The 20,696-nt window shown below is 38.6% G+C and overlaps 1 protein-coding gene and 1 long non-coding RNA gene across 4 annotated transcripts; one reads left to right on the top strand and one right to left on the bottom strand.

The window, feature by feature from the left end:
- Nucleotides 1-423: 423 nt before the first annotated feature.
- On the top strand, nucleotides 424-1,802 carry LOC139433263 (uncharacterized). Its single transcript, XR_011642816.1, has 2 exons — nucleotides 424-616; nucleotides 970-1,802. It is a non-coding gene; the product is annotated as an uncharacterized lncRNA (long non-coding RNA).
- A 4-nt stretch (nucleotides 1,803-1,806) lies between these two features.
- tbrg1 (transforming growth factor beta regulator 1) lies at nucleotides 1,807-17,595 on the bottom strand. Of its 3 annotated transcripts, XM_071202198.1 has the most exons (26): nucleotides 17,376-17,595; nucleotides 17,064-17,180; nucleotides 16,794-16,921; nucleotides 16,524-16,672; nucleotides 16,286-16,411; nucleotides 15,938-16,099; nucleotides 15,344-15,533; nucleotides 15,122-15,252; nucleotides 14,855-15,020; nucleotides 14,618-14,721; nucleotides 11,081-11,092; nucleotides 10,996-11,011; nucleotides 8,256-8,387; nucleotides 7,511-7,568; nucleotides 7,320-7,402; nucleotides 7,144-7,180; nucleotides 5,800-6,036; nucleotides 5,536-5,606; nucleotides 4,586-4,818; nucleotides 4,348-4,484; nucleotides 4,045-4,191; nucleotides 3,742-3,839; nucleotides 3,546-3,656; nucleotides 2,987-3,132; nucleotides 2,370-2,478; nucleotides 1,807-2,270 (listed from the first exon to the last, which is right to left on the bottom strand). In XM_071202198.1, exons 1-25 carry the CDS (start codon nucleotides 17,511-17,513, stop codon nucleotides 2,384-2,386), a joined length of 3,024 nt encoding a protein of 1,007 aa, XP_071058299.1. In that variant the 5' UTR covers nucleotides 17,514-17,595; the 3' UTR covers nucleotides 1,807-2,270; nucleotides 2,370-2,383. The 3 variants fall into 3 exon arrangements, with proteins under 3 accessions (XP_071058299.1, XP_033933370.1, XP_033933372.1); XM_034077479.2 differs by lacking the exons at nucleotides 10,996-11,011; nucleotides 11,081-11,092; nucleotides 14,618-14,721; ... (7 more) ...; nucleotides 17,064-17,180; nucleotides 17,376-17,595 and adding exons at nucleotides 6,718-6,780; nucleotides 8,997-9,253; XM_034077481.2 differs by lacking the exons at nucleotides 10,996-11,011; nucleotides 11,081-11,092; nucleotides 14,618-14,721; ... (7 more) ...; nucleotides 17,064-17,180; nucleotides 17,376-17,595 and adding an exon at nucleotides 8,997-9,253.
- Between the last annotated feature and the right edge of the window lie 3,101 nt (nucleotides 17,596-20,696).

Here is a 20,696-nt window from a genome sequence, read left to right as displayed (position 1 = left end):
TCTCCCTTTGCCATCAATCCAGAATCAGCTGGGCTGCAACATTATACAGACAGGTAATAATCAACAGAATCACAAGGACACAATATGGCTCTGCTAAAAACACTCACTCTTACACGCACCAACGTTATATTTATCTAATATTTAACTCCCTCCACCCCCGCATACAATCCCGTTTAGAAGCCCCTCTTCTCTAATTCAACATGTTGGACGAAATGACATAGAGAGAACGGAATTTACAATTAAAAGGCTGTTCAACGTGTGTTGCTAACTTGCTTCGGTATGCTAGCTTAATCTGTTATCTGTAAACGTTCCCTAAATCTACTAATTTAGGGATAATCCACTGACATCCTTTAATACACATGTTCATTTGAATCAGATGTACTGATAATATCCGCAATATACATCTTTAAACTTCTTCTTACCTTTAAAAGTCCGTCACGAACGGTCTATTATGCAGCAACTCCACAGCTCTGCCAGCCTTGGCGCTAACTTCCGGGGAACGATTGAGAGGCTCCACGATCCGCCATTGCTGTAAAAAAGTGGTCCATTGGAGTGAACGGAGATGTCGTAACTCTTCTATTAAATGGCTCTGGGTGAGCCCAACCAGATCCAACTGGTAACGCTCCACCTCCCGCACAAGCTTTATTAAATATGCTAACAAAAAGAATAGCTTTACCTAGGGCTGCTCAATTAATCGTATTTTAATCGCAATTACAATTTTGGCTTGCAACGATTATGAAAACAACATAATCAAAATAAAATGATTTTATTTAAAAAATCTTTTCAATAAATGGATGTTTTCAAAGTAAATGGATAATCGTTTTTAATAATCGTGATATCAATTATTGACCCAAATAATCCAGATTATGATTTTTGCCATAATCGAGCACCCCTAGCTTTACCATAAAACAGAGTTTATGTTTGCTCCGATAATTTCTTGCTAAATAAATACAATTCTCTCCTATTAAGATCAACTGCTCAGAGAGTGAGTCTCCATGGGATCCTAAGGCTCATTGGGTTCCAGCTCCCATCATGCAGTGGGGTCTGACCACTGTCCAGTTATCTACCAGCGTGTGTTCTCCCACTGAACAAGTAGCTGCTCTGCGGTATGCATGGAGAAACTGGCCCTGTGACTTTAAAGCCTGTCCAATCTACAGCGCGAGTAAGATTTTACCTGCTCCTCCTTTTATTGCCAACCGCACTCCAGCCAAAGTAATCAATGAATTGTAAGAAGACCAAATAATGAACAGTCTGCCTTTGTTCAAGTCAACATAAACTGATCTCCCAATGTATTGGAATTAGGCAAATGAATGACTTTAAACAGGACGATTGAGACCGTGAAAGTAAGGAGCTGAAAACAATATGACACGACAGTGGATTGTTACTGAGAAAAGCTCAACTTGTCTTATATTCCTTTTTTTTTTTACAGATATCAAGGAGCATTTTAGAGGGAAGGAGGTTTTTTTTTTTAATGGTTTATGACTAGACAATTACTTCTGATATTCAATAAGTTAATCAAAAGAGAATAATGCAACAAGATTATTGCTGCTATATCACGTCTTGGTTGGAAAGCTTGGCAGTTGTACCCGTCAGCCTGGTGGGAAATATGTTTACTTTTATTTTAAAGATGTTTTTTTAATCAGTCTCAAATTTAAATACTGAATGTTAAGTAAAATAAATAAATTGCTGGATGTATGTAGAAAAACATGACAAAGGTTTTATTTGGACAAAACTCTGAAGTGTACAACACAAATCAGTCGTTATGACTAAATGTTTGAACAAATAAATGTGAAATAAACAACTGTGTGTGTGTGTTCAAAGCCATTGTTTTTATATTACAGTAAAACAGAGACAGCAGAAAAATAATCTACTAACTGGAAAACAAAATTGTAATTGCAACTTAATTTTGGGTACCAACAGTTATATATTTATGCCATTTACCAAACCTTGTATACTTTCTTTATTCAGCAGATTTCCCAATAAGTAAAACAAAATAGGTTTATTTTGAATGTAACTTTACAAACAAAAATGAAATTGTCATAACAGCTATGGTGGGTTCATGTGGCTATTAGCACTTTAAGCACACAACTTGTCTTAAATGTTAATTCTGGAAATTATTGAAAAAAATGACATGACACACTTAGTAAATAACAAATAAGCATCAACTATGCTAGCACACATCCCCAGTAAAGTTCCCAGCTGTCTGGGACTAGCTTGAAGATGAAAAACAATAAATAACAAAGGCTTGAGTTCCGGAATGCCTCGGTTTCCTACATGTTTGAACCATAAAGGAAAAGGGAGGAAAAAACAATATTAGCTTTGTAAATAAAAACTACTTTTTCCAAGGATTGCGTCCATGTATGACCGACCTTGCCCTCCAGGATCAGGAGCTGAAATAGGAGGTAGAGGGCTTCATGTTGATGGTGGGGGAGGTCAGGTGGTGCTGGTGAGAGGAGCTAGGGGACTGCGGTGCCTGTCCTGAGGAAAGACAAAGTACAAGGAAGTACAAGCATCACAATCAATGCAGAGAGATCATCATTAAGCATTAAACAAATACAAGGGTATTAGAAAAGTACTTTGAAATATTCTTCATTTGGCCATACTTCTATTTAAAACCTTGCTGTAACTTCTGTAAAGGTATACTTTTGTTTTGTATTATGCTATTTACATCAGAGGCCTGGAAGGGCACTAGATGGGGAAAGGAGGGTTACTCACACACAAAGTATAACCATAGCATTTATTGCTCATACATTTTGACAGCAGCTGTTAATAAATAAGACTTGTATTTGTTTTCCCACCAAGGGATTCTTACTTGTGACTTCCTAGCCACTGACCCAGCTGTTAAGCCTAGTTCATATTCAGGATGTACTGATTGTACAGCACACGCAATAATCAAGAGTAACACAGAAATAACAAAGCACAAGGTCATCTTAACTACAGTCAAGCTAAAAACATTGCCACTTTAGAAAACTGATATTTAGGAAACCTGTTATGTGCTCCGTCTTGATGCTCTCTTCAAAGCCCTGGTGTCTCTGGTATGCCTCGAAGTTGACGGAGGCATCGTCCTCCGAGAGGCTGTGAGGAACCTGGCCATCACCGGGGCGGCACACCTCAAAACGTATCCATCGGTAGCTAAATAAAGAAGATAAAATAAGAAAAAACATATTTTTGGTGACATTTGGACTTTTAGTAGGTATTTCTGTACTTGTGTAAAATATATTAATGTAGTATGTATTAACCAAGGCTGCGTGTTTCCCTGACCTGAAAATGTTACTTACCACTTGTTAATGTATCCTTAGGACAGTTTTAAAATATATAATATCAAGGTTTACATGTCACCTAGAAAAACTCAATATAGGATGTGAAATATATTTCATATAAGTATTTGTTTGTGAACACTTCTTTAAACTTACTTCTTCTACACCAGGTCTTTGTTATAGTGATAAAAAACTAAGGTCAACAAGCCTACTGCTTTCCAGCTGAAGCCTACAATGTTGTTATTCATATTCTTAAATGATGTTCTGCATGGTGTGTTTCATATTTACTTGCTACATTTGCGTGCTCCAGGACAACTCTGGATGAGATTCTGGATGGTTGGGTGTGAGAAGCCGAAGAAATCAGCTCCTGAGGGCATGATGGGCACCACAGACTTGGAACTAAGAAAAGGACAAGTTGACAGATTATGATTTCATTCAAAAAGGTATGCCAATAAATCCAAGTCTTTGTGGTAAATGTTGGTACCTGACCGACGCGATGACCTTCAGTAAATTGGAGTGGCATGTGAGGGCCGAGGTGGCCACGATGGCATTCTGAGGATCTTCTTCAGGCACAATCTCAAACTATGGGGGACAATATCAGATTGCATGTGTCAGTAAACAAATGTATTCAAACTGAATGAAACTCAACAGGTAGTAAGTGGCAACTTTCTTGTGGAGACTTGGATCTAAATAATTCAATTCTTAAATAATGACTATTCCTTTTCCTTTATGCTTTTCCCTTTCTTGTTTGCACTTGGCAAACCTGACTTCAATAAAAAGTGCGTACCTGTGGACCTGCTCCACTATCCTTGATTTGGCAGGTGTAGAGGCACTGCTGGTCGGGGTTTTTCATGCTGGCAAAGACTCGAGTGCTGCAGAAGCCCACCGGGTAAATGGCACACTCATCATGGAACAGCATTCTGTCTGTGATGATCTGGAAATCAGTCAAAAAAGTTTGTATTTGGTGAGTAGTGTCAAATTAAAGAGGCTGTTGAGAGGGTAACTTGAAAATGTAAAACTTATAATACTTCATTTAAAACAAAAAAAAGTAGGTATTTAAAAATAAAATGGTAGGATAAAGATAACGGACCTCTCCCAGGCTGTAGACGGTTAATCCTCCCAATACGATGGGAAAGACAGGACGCCCAGATGAGTCCAGATGGATGGGCTGCACCAGCTTGCGAGACCCGTCTGCTAGCTTTCTCTTCTTAGTCATCTTCTTTGGAACTGAAGAAAAAAATAGATCGTATGACATAATGGGCTAACTGTCCGAAAGATAAATGTGCACCATTTCAATGACATATATCCTCAATATGCATGGCACTCACATTCCTCTTTTCCATTTTCCTTGCCTCGCTCTTTCCTTTCCTTCTTGGGTTTTTTAAGAGATCCCTCTTCCCCTGTTGACACCACTGAGGCCAGGCTATGCCCCCCAGACAGGCCTGAAGCCCCTGAGGTTGAAGCTGCAGGAGGAACAGGTGGATGAGCGCTAGAGCTAGGTGTTGGTAGCATATCTCCTTCTGTCAAAGACTGGTACTGCAGCAATGACTTCAGTAAGAACCTTGAAATGAAAATTCATACGTTTTTTGTTAAAAGAGATGACTTGATGACACTTAACTTCAAGTCCTACTTCTAACAATCACAACAGCACATTCATCATGTTCAATATTAGAAGAAAAAACAGTCCTCGCTGAAGCAGCGTATATGCAGGAATCCTGAAGTCAAATGTAAGACCTTTTTTAAGACCCCTTCCATACATTTTAAGACCTCATCGCCACTTAGAGTTTTAACCGGTTACATTGGCGACACACTTCACCTCACATTGACTATATACAGTATTGATTGTCCTTCCTCCTTATCTTCCAACCGTTTGGACGCAGACTTGCATTTCCCCATAACGATGTTGTTTAACAACCGGCGTAAACGGACCTTCGCGCGCTATCAAGCAGTGAGCGTGCGATGTCGTGTTCAGATGACGTCAAATCCAACGGGATGCCATAAATAAACTACACAGAATCACACTACACACCTACACCATGATTACATTCAGGCAGACTGTAGAATACAACCTCTTTGGACCATTTATATACTTATTGGAAACAAGCTACAAAATGTAATACTTTGGAAAATGCCGTTTAATACTTTTTAATAGCCTTAATTTTCGCTAAATTGATTTATCAACTTGTAATACTTTTTAAGACCCCGCGGACACCCTGTGAAGACACACATTTTTAAACTTCATGGAAAACATAAGCATAGCAGAAACATATCCGCTCACCTCCGCTCCTCCTTAGCTCTTAGGAACTTCTCTTCTAAATGGGCGACTTCGTCACAGAGAGCTGCATTCTCCTGTAGAAAAAATTGTATTACAGCAATGAAACTGATCCTGAGAATAACCTAAATTAAAAAAATGAAACTGCAGACTATTAACGATTGAAAGGTTCTAACAATCTTTTCAATATCATACCAAAAGCCTTAAGCATGCTGTTAAAGACAACACAAAAAACACTCATAGCTTTCCATGGGTCCACAGTTCACTCACAAATATCATGGCGCGGGCTGCTTTACGCAGTCTGAGGTACTTGAGTCTGTACTTTTCATTTAGTTTTTTCCGTGGACCCCTCTTCATATTGGTCCTGTGCTCTGAGGAACTGGTGGGGGATGGGAAGGCGTGTGCCGAGGCCCCTGATCCAGAACTGGAGAGGGTGTTGTGCTGCGGAGAGCCGAGGAAAGACTGCGCAGTGTAGGCCTGCAGAGCCTGCTGCCTCTCCTCGTCCGTCTGTGGGGAAACACAGGACCCAGATGTGTTCATCTGCACAAGGTGAACCTGAGGCTGATGCTTGTGTGGCCTTAAGGATGATGGATGAAAATACAGACTGACATGTGAACGATAAAATAACACTGATGGAGCTTACATTTAAACTGCTGTATGACAAACAGTGAAAGTAACTTAAACCAAAATGTGCATCTTCAAAACTGAAAAAAATTATATAAAATTGTTTGACTTTGAATTCATCTCTAATATGGCTCACAGATCCTGCTGCTGATCAACATTTAACCCTGTTCACCTTCAGCCTCTATGGTGAAAGTATTATTACTATAGCAGTTACACAAATATTGAAGGCTTATTAGTAGTGCAGAGTAATTCAAGTCAGCCCTTATGTCCTTTACAAGCATGTTATTAAAGTAAGCTAATAAATAGCAGATATCCTATTACATTACATTATCACATTACACCAGCTTATCAGAGTGCCAGAGAGCATTAAATATTCGCAACTACCAAGTTAGTTAATACAGTTAATCTATATAATCGAACTACAGTTTTGGATCCAGATCTTGTGTGGACTGTCAGTATGTATTCACGACCAATAGTCTGGCATAAAAGATTTAATGCAATTTCAGGATCTAATTATTGTTTGGGTTTCGTGTGAATTTGGCGATAGTGTCCGATTTAACTCACCAGCAGTGCAAAAACTCCGTTTCTGTTCTCAATCCTCTTGAATCTCCTGCTGCCTTTTTGTGTCTGAAACATATAGTGAGACTCAGGCCAATGCACAGGGCTATAATAGCCACATTTTTGTTCCCAAAAGCCATTTTAGATGAATTTCACCACTATTAGATACAGCAGGTTTAAGGCTTCTGTATTTGAGCACAGAGCATTGTTTGTTTCGACTGCAGCTCAGAAATGTCGGTCTCTTTTGAAAGTCGTGAAATAAGCCTAAAGAAGCAAGATGGCAAAACATGGAGAAAGAAAAGATAGTGGCAGAAATAACAGATACACATGTACTGTATAGACTGAACTGACACACATGTTAAATGGAGGTGCACGTCATCACACTCAACAGCAGAGGTTGCTGTCAGACTGCCTCTTAAACACCATTCTTACCTCGCGGTACATGACTGCCTCCAGACTGGACTTTGCGCTGCCGAGAAGAAAACAACAAGATAAGCAGAGTCTAATTGTATCAAGTGTTATGGTCTACTCAAAAAATGTATTATTCACGATGTGGATGAACATATGAGCAAATTAGGCAAACATTTTGTAAAAATAACGAGGATTACTTGGATTGAACAAGTCCCCTGTCGATGATTCTCTGTTTTATCTCCTTTATGTGCATAGGACGTCCCGCTTCTTCCAATACAATCTACATCACAGACAGGAGAAGCCAACAAAAACATTTACCAAAAAATCTCCAAATACTTGATTGTGGTAAATTGTTTTAGTAACACCAAACTGAGTAAATAGTAAATACCTGTGCAGCGTCGAGCCATGTGAGGTTTGGCTTCTCTGCAATGTCACTGGGCGGTTCGCTGCAATAAGACATGGTTTATTATCATCCAGTGCAATATTGTATTTCGTAATTATTATTTATTTCTACTTGGAAGTCAATACATGTGAAATATGATTATATCAGTATATCAATAAAACCGCATCACTGAACTACTATGTATATATTTCGAACTTAACATGTGTGATATAGATTATTTTATATTAAATGATGTTAAAAAAGGAATTTAAATCAACTCAAATGATATAGGTCAAGAATCTAAAAGCACTTTTAAATCCCCTCTGATTTGTTTTATAATTTCATTACACCTGTTGTATTTGCACGGCTTTCCACTTGTCATATCAATGCACATATTTTTCTTTTATTCTATTTTATTTGTACGGGCATATCTATATTTCATCTATAATGCACGTAAATATTGCTATATTTATAATAGTTTTAGTTTATCATTGTTTTATTTGATGGTCCTTTTTAAAAAATGTATCTTCTTTGACTGTGCTTATGTATACAACAAGGCACATTCCTCGTATGTGTTAACCTCCTTGGCATTCAAACCTGTTTCTGAACTCCCAGGGATGCTATTCTGTACTGTAGCAATACCACTATGCAATCTTAAATGATTATTATATCTAATTATCTTATCATATATTTCACAGTGTATGTTCTGTATCCAAAAGCAGTTATTGTACAGGTTTCTATCTTCTACAACCTCTCCAGAGTCTCAGCGGCCCCAGATAGACTTGCAATGCTGTCCAGTGCAGGAAACAGAGAGTAGCTCCCCTGCCCATCAGCCTCCATCTCAGATTCAAACGTGTTGAGTGAATCCATAAGAGACGGGACACTGTGAAGAGAAAAACATGAAAAAAGTATCACCTGTCTGCAGGTAACTCGCCAGAAGTGGGAAGGAACTTGGTACATTTACTCAGGTACTGTACTTAAGCACAATTTACAGAAACCTGTAATTTACTGAATGTTTTGCTACTTCTTATTTCTACTCCACTACAATTCAGAGGTACATTGTGTACTTTAACTCCACTGCATTTATTTAATACCTTTAGTTACTTTGCAGATTGTGATTAATAATGTGAAACACAAAAAACACATAGCCTACAAAGGACTTTAGTTATACCTGGAGTAACATTACAAGCTATCCTTTAGTTAGGTAAATAAATCTAGGACTAGTACTTTTGGTACTTTAAGTATATTTTACTGCTAATATTTGTGTAATTGTACTTGTAACAGAGTATTCCTACACGCTGGTACTTCTACGTTTACTTAAGTACAAGATCTGAGTACTTCTCCCATATATGACGCCAGGCAGAATAACATTAGCGACAAGGGAACACACGCACACATCTGCAAATAGTGTAGATAAGGCATGCTAATAGATGCTCATAGATGCTAATAACGTTACTACAACAGAAGTGGTTATTTAGAATTAAATACACACCTCAGTGAATCTGCAGCAAACCCGCAAACCTACTCCTTTCAGTTTGTGCTCCCGTTTGTTTGTGTCCGGGTGTCAACCGGAACCTTCATGCGCCCTCATCGTATTGTTTACAACCATATTGTCTTAATACTCGCATTATCACTTAGCAGCAGCTTCCGTAGAAATGCAATACCGTATGGAAATGGAACAGATGAAAAGATCCGAAGTATGGTTTTAAAACGCCATTATCAACGTGATAGAGGAACATAAATCGGTGGCTGCCGGACATTATTCTGGGAAACATTTTCTCAACCAGATATCCGGTTTAAATTTGGATAACAAAATAATTTAAACAAATATCGTTTTTTCTTTTATTTGCTCCATGTTTTCCTTGGCATTGCCCTAAAATAATCTTCTGATAAAAAAAATCCAAATAACTGATATTTCATTAAAGGGCCAGTGCATTGAGGGGATACACATCCTAGCATTCATAGTGGATTAAAGAAGGAAGTACACATATTACTTTATTTAGAAAGATGTTATGAGGAAATTAATCGGATCCCGGAGAAAAACAAAGAGGGTACATGAATCCTAGTGGAAGCAAAAGGGACATTCGTCGACAGAAAACAAGTATAAACATTGGTTTGGACTTTCCTAAATGGTTATCACTGATGATTGAGACGTGTCCTCAGAAGTAGCCTTTTTTCAGCTGGAAAGGTAATGTTAATTCATACTACTGATGTTTTTTAGAAGCTTAAGCAAAAACGTGGCCAACAACACTCAACAGTAGTGGTGATACTTGGAGGATCCTTACACTGGTTCGCCACCAGAGGGCTCTGGTGCACCAGCCACATTAGAATTGGTACTGACACAATTCAGGAGGAGTTTAAGGTAAGTAACACATACTTGTTTGGCTTTACTTAAACGCATCCACATACCCTGTAAACAGGACTCTTGCGAAATGCCGACAATTTCAATAAACTATAAACATTTAAAATAGTATAGGCCAGGGGTGTCCAAACTTTTTTAACCGAGGGCCACATACAAATATATGAAGGGCTGGGCCACTCACTAGAGGTATAAGTTCAGTTATAAGTTAGCAAAATCAATCAAATGTAGGATGCTTGTGAGTGTTTGCAGCTTATCCCTTAAAACAGAAGCCTCAGATTGATTATAATAAGGAGAAATAGGAAGGGTTTATTTCAAGCTTGTTATGTAAATAAGTCATTGGGCTTTTTCTGATCAACTAAGATATGTTTCCAACTTTAATTAACACATGAATACTACTGTGTAATATATGTTTACATTTAAGAAGTAAAATATAAGACAAGCACAAGTTTCATTTGTGGGCCATATTCCATTATACTTTTTCAATTAGCTGAGGGCCGATTCAACATGGTCCGCGGGCCGCATTTGGCCCCCGGGCTGTAGTTTTGACACCCCTGCCTGGTAATGGCTATTGACCTCATGTTTAACAGCACTGTCTTGAACTGAACCAGCTTTCTATTCAGCTGTTGGAGTGATCTAAAGGAGTCTACCGTACCTCTTCCGCAAGAACTATCTGAATCAAGGGGCTCATCATGCAGGATGAAATACAGACACATTTGAATTTTAGATATTTAAATATATTAAAAGGATATAACCCAAGGTATCCTATTTGCAAGACGGTCCTATAGGCAGAAATACAAATAACAATACCAATGTTACATATCATAGCATACACAACAAATACATATTGATAGCTCGCTCACCCTGTCCCACCCTCACATCCAGCTTTCAGCTATAGTCAAAGAAAACAATTACAATGGCAAATAATGAATCAATCACATCATTACAGGAAGCAAAAGCCTCCAGTTTGATTAAAAGTGCCACATTAAAAACATGGACAGTTTATATAAGATATGAATATGAAAATGTCCTGAAAAGGAGCTCTCTTTATTTAGATGTTCTGTTTTTCTTTTTTCTGGCACCTTCAGTGTCTCTAAATAATATCTCCTCTTATCATTGCCTAATGACTTACATGATGTTGTACATACCTAGATGTTTGTGTGGTTGTTTTATCCGCTCAGAACTGCATGGTATACTGTGGGAAATGAGGAATAAACTGAGTTCATTATCTGTTTACCGAGAAATCAACATCTAAAATCATAATTAACAGTAGTTATTGTTATTCTGACATGTTTGAAAGCAATGAATGGAGTCAATTTCCCTCGAATCTGATTGACTTTGTATCAGTCTTTTCTTACGATCACCAAAGATTCACAGTAATGGTTAACCTAAATTATAAAGAAGCATTTTCCCACATACCCCTTGCCGTAGATCAGGGGTGGGGAACCTTTTTCCTCTCAAGGGCCATTTCAATTTTTACAATATCCTCAGAGGGCCGTACAAGTTATTGACCTCTGCTTAAAAAAACTAAAATCACAGCCCATTCATTTCATTCTGTGCAAAGAAAAAGCAACCTCTTCATCCAGGTATCTCACCATGACTCGCGTATGCATGCACGTGCAGGGTGTGGCGTGACCACCAAAACAGAAAGATATGGACACAAGATGTGTGCAAATGTATTTAGTTTCCTATCCATGTGAACATGATTTAAGTGGGGGGGGGGGGTCCTCACCTCCTCTACGGGGGTCGGGGGGGCATGCTCCCCTGGGAAGATTTTTTTTTAAATGTTGAAGTTAAAAGCATCAATCTGGTGCACTTTGAGAGCAACATTAGGAGATCTATGGACACATCTCTCAACACCCAAAAACAACTGTAAGCAGATTTTCTTTTAATTTATGGATATTTGACAAATCACTCCCCTTTCAAACTGTATTCTTCTTTATTAATAACTGTCATATAGTATTTTATACCCGTTTACTTTATTCTCTTATTTTTTTTATAACTATAATGATCATATAAAGATGTGCCTTTACCTCACTGGTTGTAGACAAAGCTTCTTATATTCGTTAGCATAGCTAGCTAACCAGATGCTAATGATAACAACACAGTTATTGACTGTCTGACAGATGAGCAGATCGCCACTGGGCTTTCAACTAAAGACACAGACACGCAGAAACTGCGGCATGTGTATGGATTTATCGGTACTGCAATTTCTGAAGTGCTGGAGTGGCGTTCTGGTGCTCCGTCAGAACTGCACCCCTGTCAGTCGAGACATATACCACGTGATGACACGTTAGGCTCGTGTTGTGTTCAAGGACCCTGACATTGGCCAGGAAAAACAGGCACTCGCTTGTTTAATTTTTGCGGTCTAGATTTCTTTAATTTTTAAATTTTTTGCGTGTGTTTATAAATTACCTCGAGGGCCGTACCAAATTGTCTCGCGGGCCGTATACGGCCCGGAGGCCGGAGGTTCCCCACCCCTGCCGTAGATAGTGCTGGATTCTTTGCTGAGGTTGTGAGATAGCTCTAATCTGAGGTTGATACACATTACAGTAGCATACCGTGTAGCTCAATGCTATTTACTATGTGGTGCTAACATAATCCTAAAAATGGTCTTGACTGGAAAGAGATATTGCTTATGTTTATTTATGTAAAATGACACAGACCCTATTTATTGTTTTGGGCTGAAAACAGAAAAGATTTCGAAACCCTAGAAAACCTACAAATAATATCTTCATACAACCTTCCCACGCCATTCCTACGCCTTTAATCTCTAAACATGTCTATTGTAACATGCAATTTGTTGTATTGCATGTTACAATAGAACACATGTATTTTGCCATCATTTAGGTAAACCACCTATTTTAAGTTCTGCTATTATTGCTGATTGCATTTTATTCACCTTAACATCTACTGGTTTGCGTTTTGTCCTCAACCGGGATCCTAACACTAAACTATAACATATTTAATGTGTCTGTGTTCATGAAACCAGTGGTGACTCAGCTCTTTTCCTATATTGGACATCCTCTCATGTGGCCAAAGTTGCACTTAACATGCCCTGCAGTCCTCATTGTGAAATGACAGAATCCAGGCAAAAATACTGGAGTATTTCACAACATGAGGTTTAACCAGTCTATGGGTTTAACCAAGAACAAGTAATGGCATACAATGTTTCTTTTTCTTTTTTTCTTATCTTATTTGTTTCTGTTTAACCAAGGTTGGTGTATTCCAAAATGAATACTCAGTGTAGCCCTGTTATGACTTGAGGGTACAGTTATTCATTTTAACCATGGGATGTGTTCATAGAACAACTTTAACCCTTCTATTGTCTTAGTTCCCCCCCCCCCCCCCTTACTTTGGTGTTCGCGGTCAAATTTGACCGGTCCTGTTTTAACTGCTATTACATTAACACAAAAACCATTAATCATCACCAAATGTCATTTAACACCCTATCAAACTGTAAATATTGTATCAGATGACTGGTATACATGAACAACTGCAGTAAATATACAAAGAATAGACACTGAACATGTATTGCGTGTGCCAGATGTGATCCATGTGGGGGGATGGGCACATAAGAGCGGGACATGTGTCAAATTGTTCTGTTTGTGTGTGTTTGTGTGTGCCAGGTGTGATTCACATGGGGAGATTGGGCACATAAGGGGGGGGCACATTTAGTGTGTGTGTGTGTGTGTGTGTGTGTGTGTGTGTGTGTGTGTGTGTGTGTGTGTGTGTGTGTGTGTGTGTGTGTGTGTGTGTGTGTGTGTGTGTGTGTGTGTGTGTGTGTGTGTGTGTGTGTGTGTGTTTTATCTGATCCGGATGGTTACTAATTCTTTTTCTTTATAGCGGTCATTTTTGACCGGGTGTTACAAAGTTGACTAAATCATACAAAATTCAATGAAAGTGCTGATCAGCAATTGTATATGTTCGAATCTAATGTGAAGGATATCATAAAGCCTTAATGGAATTGAATGTAAAACAACAAAGTTATGATTGATGAAAGTAGTAAATCGGTCAGATTTGACCCGAAGACAACAGGAGGGTTAAGCCACATGTTTTACACCCAAAATGGCACAATTACGCATCACTGAAATAAATAAACATGTCTAACTATTCCCGTCATTACATTCCTTATTAATATCCACTCAGTAAGATCTTTTCTCTTTGCATAAACCAAGCAATAGTTACATTTCCCCAAAAATGATTCCGCACTTCAAAAAAATGAAAACATATTGTTATTCAGGTCATTTATTTTGTCATGACATGCTGGCAGCAAGCACATCTTAGACATTGATCTGTTGTCTGTGAGTTCTCAGTAACAGTTGAGCCAGCCGTAGTTGAGCAGTACACGTATCACTCTCTTGTAGGGCAGGTTGTATTCACTCTGCCGGGGGCCATCTGAGAAATAAAGATATCCTGTGGAAAGGAAGATGTAGTTTATATGGAAGTGTTGCACTTAAGGCAGTGGTAACTAATTTGTTTGGGACAACAATAAAAGCTGTAAACAAAAGTGTGTAAATTGTGTTATACTAATTACTGTCACTTTATAAAACTGTAATGGTGAATGGGTTATCATATGTCTTTCTATGTTTATCAATATTATAATAACTGTAAGTCCAATAGTAACCCTGGACAATGTGGAGTGATAACAGTCTACTCCTCACACTCAGCAAGAAGGTAAATAAGTCAAACAGTCAAACAAATCAGTCAAATGAATACAGAGTGTGATTGGTTGAGTGAATATAATTTCTCACCATAATTCTCAAAGGCTGCGTCAACTTTGGAGCCTATGCCAGGGAAATCCAGAATTATTGATCGTGGGTATCCAAAGTCCATTTGGTTTCTTCTCTCATCATAACTGCAAGGAAGAACAAGGGGACTTTAGCAAAAACTGTGTAGGTGTGTACCCATATCTCACTTGTCTGTGTTTATAGTCATTTAAATACTCAGCTACTAAAGACCATTGGGATTTGGTCATGACCAACACTCACCTCCAATACAGGTTTTTCACAAATATGAGTGTTTTTCCAGTAGTTGGCACATAGACCGCTGCATCGACCTTACTGACTGAAGAGGGCAGGCCAAGGTTTGTCAGAGGCTTTGGATACCCTGAAAAGATTGTCTTTGCATAAGCCCTAATGCACCAGTATTGACGACCTGTAGAGAAACAGTTGTAGGTTATTCATGTCGTTTCATAGACAGCTTACATGAACAGTATTGAGTTATTTAACATGCAGGCCTAACAATCTTTGAATTACCTTCAAAAAGACACACCACATCCTTGTTTGGGACTTCAAATGCAGCATCGACAGAGTTGATTTGTGACCATTTTGTGCTCACTTTCGTTAAACGGATTCGATTGATAGTTGTACTCTTCCTCCAATAGTATCTAGCAAGGATTGTAAATTAAAATGTTAATAGAGATGTATTAATGTAACTCCCACATAAAAAGGATCATCATAAAATCTTAAAAAATGTACCCATTTTTAAAGAAGAAGAGGTCTCCCCTGATAGAGGTAGCAGCGTCAAACACCAGCTCTCGGCTGCACTGCTCATCTCTGGGGTTTGGCAGAGGGTCTTCTGGATCCTCTGTTGGTTCCTCTGGCTCTGGTCCAGGGTCCGGACCAGGAGGTGGTTTCGGTGCTGTTGTTGGCACTGGCGTACGACTGCCTGAGGGATGGGTTAGGGTTAGGGTTAGGGTTCTCTTAAAGCAATCAACTTTCGAAAAAATAAGAGTGAAAAGCACTTTTAGGAACATGTAGGCTTGGGCTCATGTTCAGCCTGCTTGTCAAGCATACAAACCACAATGAATATAAAATGGATTCAGTTTAATTCCCATGCCGTTGAAGCTCATTTCATGGAAACAGGAATTTGAATAATTACAAACAAAACCACAAGCCATTCATTAATAGTTGGTTACTGGTTAAAAAGAACATTCTGTCATGTAGCTCAGATAAAACCCAAGTAAAAAAATCCATCTTGGCTTTTGTTTTGCAATAATGATCTTTAAATAGAGGCTATAAAGATGTTCTTATCTTATTTTAATCTGACAATAATGTAGTTTCCTTGCTCACCATATAGGGCTTGAACCCCACGCCTGTCATCATCGGGCAGCCTGTACCCATTAGTGTTGACATAGCGATAGGTGGGGTACATAAGTGCCCTTTTGTCCCTGGAGTGATCCAGGCCAAGTGCATGGCCAAACTCATGGGCTGCCACCAGCAGAAGATTCACACCTAAACACAGAAAAATACAATGTCAGACATATCAGATTTTTACGATTTTCCATACAGTAGATTTACTTATTTCATCATGTCTCTTCTATAAGTAAGTATAAATCCAGACATTCAGTTTGGCAAGGTGATATCCTCAAGCCCCAAACTGTTTTCAGCTTCAGCTTTAATAACATGTATTGTATTTACCTCTTGAGCTAAGAGTCCAGGTTTCATCATCATCAAAATGTGTGTCCCCTCCCTGACCCCGTCCAGGAGAGTTAGCATGAGCCAAGACTCCACCCGCCCCGTCAAAAGGGTAAAAGTCCCCGTGATCTGAAATAGGACAACAAAGATAATTTAATCAAGTGTTAGTGAGTCTAAATAAAAGGATTCACAATGTGATCAGCTTGCGGTTTTAAGAATGTCTTGTTCAATTCAGACTCACATCCATCCTTGAAAAGGATCATGATGTCCGCATTACCGCTGTAGACCTGCTTAAAGTTGAGAGGGATGACATCGCTGTACAGCTGGAAGGCCTGAGCGATGGTTGAATCCACATGACTCTGGGTCAGATCTGGAGTGTATTGAGTGATCCTGTTCAAATCATGCCAAATCATCATCTTTATTATTATAGTCAACCACCACAGAAACTATTCGTTCACAAAGGTATTGACAATAATAGCATGCAGCTCCTCCGAACTTAACTTCCAGTTACCTGTATGTAATCAGCCTCTTCTCCCACTTGGGTCTCCCACTAAAGTGTCCATATCGGCTGATATCAGACACACCACACCTGGGCTCCTTCATTACAGTTGTAGTCTCATTATTCATGACTCCAGTCACCTAAAGACGGATGGTGGTATGAAATAGTAAACACAAATATATTATCCCATACAGACATTTCTAAATTAAACCATTAGCCAATTTTGAGCACTCATAAGTTTTTGGATTACAGGAAGTCATAGCTTTCATTCATTGTAATTACCTCCAGGCCAAAGAAAGCCTGCATGGCCTGTAGATCCTGACTGAAATTGCTCTGAACAGCTCTTCGTAGTGTGGAGTTTGTCATCCCAACGTCAGCGTAGAACCGAGAAATGTAATCCTGATACCAGGAGAAGGAAGAGGATTTTTATTGCAAGTCATTTCATTTAAATGTCAGAGCCTATTTGAATGTAAATACATGCAACCTGCAACCACTACAATTTCGTTGAATGCAAAGTGCTGCCCTGTTATCCTCTGGTTATTTCAGCCAGTTCCTAGTTCCGATTGTTAATGCAGGACACTATTACGAAATTACCTCTGCCAGGTTTTCCTCCACTGGTGAAACTGTTGGCGCAATTGTAGGTGCTGCATGACACAAGGCAAAACAACCCACTAGTACTATCCAAAAAAAGTCAACTACAGACATAGTTTTGAAATGTTTTCTTCTCTCCATCAACTCTCAGTCGGAGGTTCGTAGTTTTCTGATATATGCTGAATTAGGGTACTAGGTGTCCCTTTGTGTATTCCACTAGAAAGACAAGCCCCTCTGCCAGAGGAGGGGGGGAGTACACAGAGGTTCCTCTGATAACATAGTGGGAGGAGATGATATGATCAATTTAACTGAAGCGGTTTAAATATGTTTTTGCTTCTGTTATCAATTATATTACTTTTAATGAAATGCTTTAATTTTCCTCTGACACCGTTTCTTCACACCTTATATGATTTAACTTGTGTTTGTATCATTTGTTACATGTGCACAGTGCAGTAAACAAGTGTGTTGAGTAAATTACAGTGAAGGTTCATTTGTTTATTGGCCACAATCAAACACTAACTTACATTTGAGCGTCTCAGTTAGATTACACTGATACACAGTTATTCATTTTAAATTCTGGCAAAAATTAGCAGGAACATACACATTTAAACTGCCGCTTATTTATCCAAAGAATACATTTAAACGTAAGATGTTCACCTCAACAGACACTGTTCGAGCTATACATTTGGGTGAAACATTTAGTTGTTTACCGTATTTGTATGTACTTTTTGAAAACCTGTGATGTTAAGGGACCACAGTCCAGTTTGCTGGGTAAACATGAGTGTGATGTTCGACTAAAGTCCACAAACTACCTCTCACCGCATTTTGGGGAAGATAATGCTGCTTAAGATGCCTGGCACAGACAAACAAATGATTTGCACCGACCTCTCTGCTTATGTCTGTTTGACTAAAAAATGCACACTTTCTTACCAACAATACAAGGTGCTTAACCTACGTACTGTACTCTTGATAATACAATGTGAGGTACTTGAGTATTTACATTTTATGCTATGGTATACTGGCTGCGGCCACACGAGGACGAAAACGGCTAAACGCATAGGATTAACGCAAACGCAATCGCAAACAAGCTTCCGAGGGAACCGGGCAGAGTTTTTCGCCAGTCAACGTGTATTAAAGTTTAAATCTTCCGGACAAAATTATAAAAGTGCCGGTCAAAGGTCTTCTTTGTTATTTATTGAGCTTTAAAACAAATTAATAACGACTCTATATATTATAATAATAAAATACACGGAGCCTCTCTTTTTCCTCCCTCTCTTCGGACAGCGTCAGTGTCTGTCTCATGCAGCAGCTGATCCAGTAATGAGTGACCCGGCCGACAGTAAACATAAACATATTTATAACTAGTTTAGGTAGTTTGAGAGGTAATTAAAATAGCTAAGGGTGATGATCTGACTTGAAGTGTGTGTTTTGCTGCAGCGGGAGGAGCTGCAGGTGAGCAGAGCTGCGTGTCTCCGTCCTGTCAGATTACACTTCACTCGCAAGAGAAAGATAAATAATCTGAATTCAGGGTGCAGTTTACTTTGACGTGGGGGTGAGCAGCAGAGGTGGGGAGAGGCTGGGCTATTGCCTCATCATTATTGCTGTAGATGTTGCACAAACAACTGTAGCATGGTCAATAGCGTCCGGAGCACGATAGCAACTCTGCGATCCGCCATTGTTGTTGTTGTTGTTGGTGGCGAAACACTTCAGCAATGGCGCGGGGTAAGCGGAGGTGAGCGGGAGAGGCGGGGCTATTGAACTGAACTGAAAATGTTCGGATAGGGCGTACACACGGAGCCGTTTGACCCCCCCAGAGAGTTGCGTTTGCCTTTCTATCCACCTTGGGACCCGTTATCGTTTCCTCAGTCGTTTAGTGCAGTATTCGGTCGTCCTCGTGTGGCCGAACGATCTATATGACACTAAACAGTAACGCAAACGACCAAATTCGTCCTCGTGTGGCCGCAGCCTTAACCTTCAAAACTGAAGTTAATTCTTTTTTTTCAGAGCTGTAATTGTTTTAATGTTATTTTTGTTGCGGAATATATTTTTCAAAACCAATAATTACCACCCAAATGACAGCCTATTGTTATAAAGCATAATAAACAACCAAATAGTATAGCAGTTACAATTAACTTCACCGCCACCAGCTGAAACCCTTTGCATTTAGAAACATTTTATAATACAAAACACCACCAGGTTTTGTTAATAATATAGCTTTTTTCCAAAATATGAAAAGTTAAGATTCTGATACAAATCTTTTAAGTGTCAAGTTTTTCTGACTTGGCTTTTGAAAAGAGCAACGATGAAATTACTATGTTTTGCCAAAGCATGTGAGATTTTTGAAAAATATACATTTGATTGAGTTCAGTTAATAAGATAAACATCCTGTCCATATACTCAGTTTTACAACAAAGTCACGTTCACATGTAGTTATTTAGGTTTTTAAGTGTTATTCAGTATTGACGGTACATTTTGAATGCACATCTGAAGACAATAACTCATCAATAAAAGTATACACTTTGCATTTCATATTCACATTTTAAGTTATCAGAACTGTACATCCTTGCACATAATATATATAAATGTCACAGGTAAAGACAGGCACCACAAAATAAACAATTCAGTCAAATACATGATACAAGATACTTATTTCTCGGTTTAATAACTTTAATAAGCATTCTCAACTATATAAAGTATGAATTATTAGTAATTTAACAATGTATTAACATCCTAGCCAAGCATTTGCTGAAATTGTATTCATCACTCGTGTCTGTCTGAAGTCGTACTGGTAGGATTTTGCCCCACTGAAGAGGAAGATGTTACCTGTGAACAAAACATTGTAAAAGAAGTGTGTTATTTTCTCATGTTTCAAAATCAATTCAATTAAATGTTAACAAAGTTCAGATCAGAATCATTTTACCAAGTAGATTTACACTTACGAGTAATTTGACTAGTTGTCGTGGTGCATACATCAAAGTAAAACAACAATTAAAACACAGATAGAGAGCTAAAAAAAATATAAAAAATAATAAAAAATATATTAAAATATAAATATAACAGTATTTATATTGCAATGGAATGGAATAAAAAGGATGGAGGAAGAGTAATAAGAAAAGAAAACAGAGGTGAACACAGGGTTTTCTAGTTGAGAAATGTATTGTTCTGTAACTGGGGTGAATGGTACTTTCAGTAAAAAGGTGTGTCAAGTGCGGTGAACCAACCCAGTCTCACGGCATTTCGTGTTCACCAACACGATTTTTAATCTATTGATTCGTGTTCACCATCACGATTTGCCCTTTTTTTTCGTGTTGTACAGCACGATTT

Source organism: Pseudochaenichthys georgianus, unplaced genomic scaffold (genome assembly GCF_902827115.2).
Source record: "Pseudochaenichthys georgianus unplaced genomic scaffold, fPseGeo1.2 scaffold_1635_arrow_ctg1, whole genome shotgun sequence".
In the NCBI taxonomy this organism is placed as follows: Eukaryota; Metazoa; Chordata; class Actinopteri; order Perciformes; family Channichthyidae; genus Pseudochaenichthys; species Pseudochaenichthys georgianus.
This window is presented reverse-complemented; position numbering and strand designations above follow the sequence as displayed.

Bases quoted from the DNA above. Each gene is read 5' to 3' on its own strand.
- tbrg1 (XM_071202198.1), bottom strand. From the start codon at position 17,513: ATGGAGAGAAGAAAACATTTCAAAACTATGTCTGTAGTTGACTTTTTT. The intron at 15,534-15,937 runs GTGAGCAAGGAA...CCCATCCCTCAG, and splicing joins TGGGGTTCAAGCCCTATATG to GCAGTCGTACGCCAGTGCCA. The intron at 7,569-8,255 runs GTTGTAGAAGAT...GTCTTATTGCAG, and splicing joins GCCGCTGAGACTCTGGAGAG to CGAACCGCCCAGTGACATTG.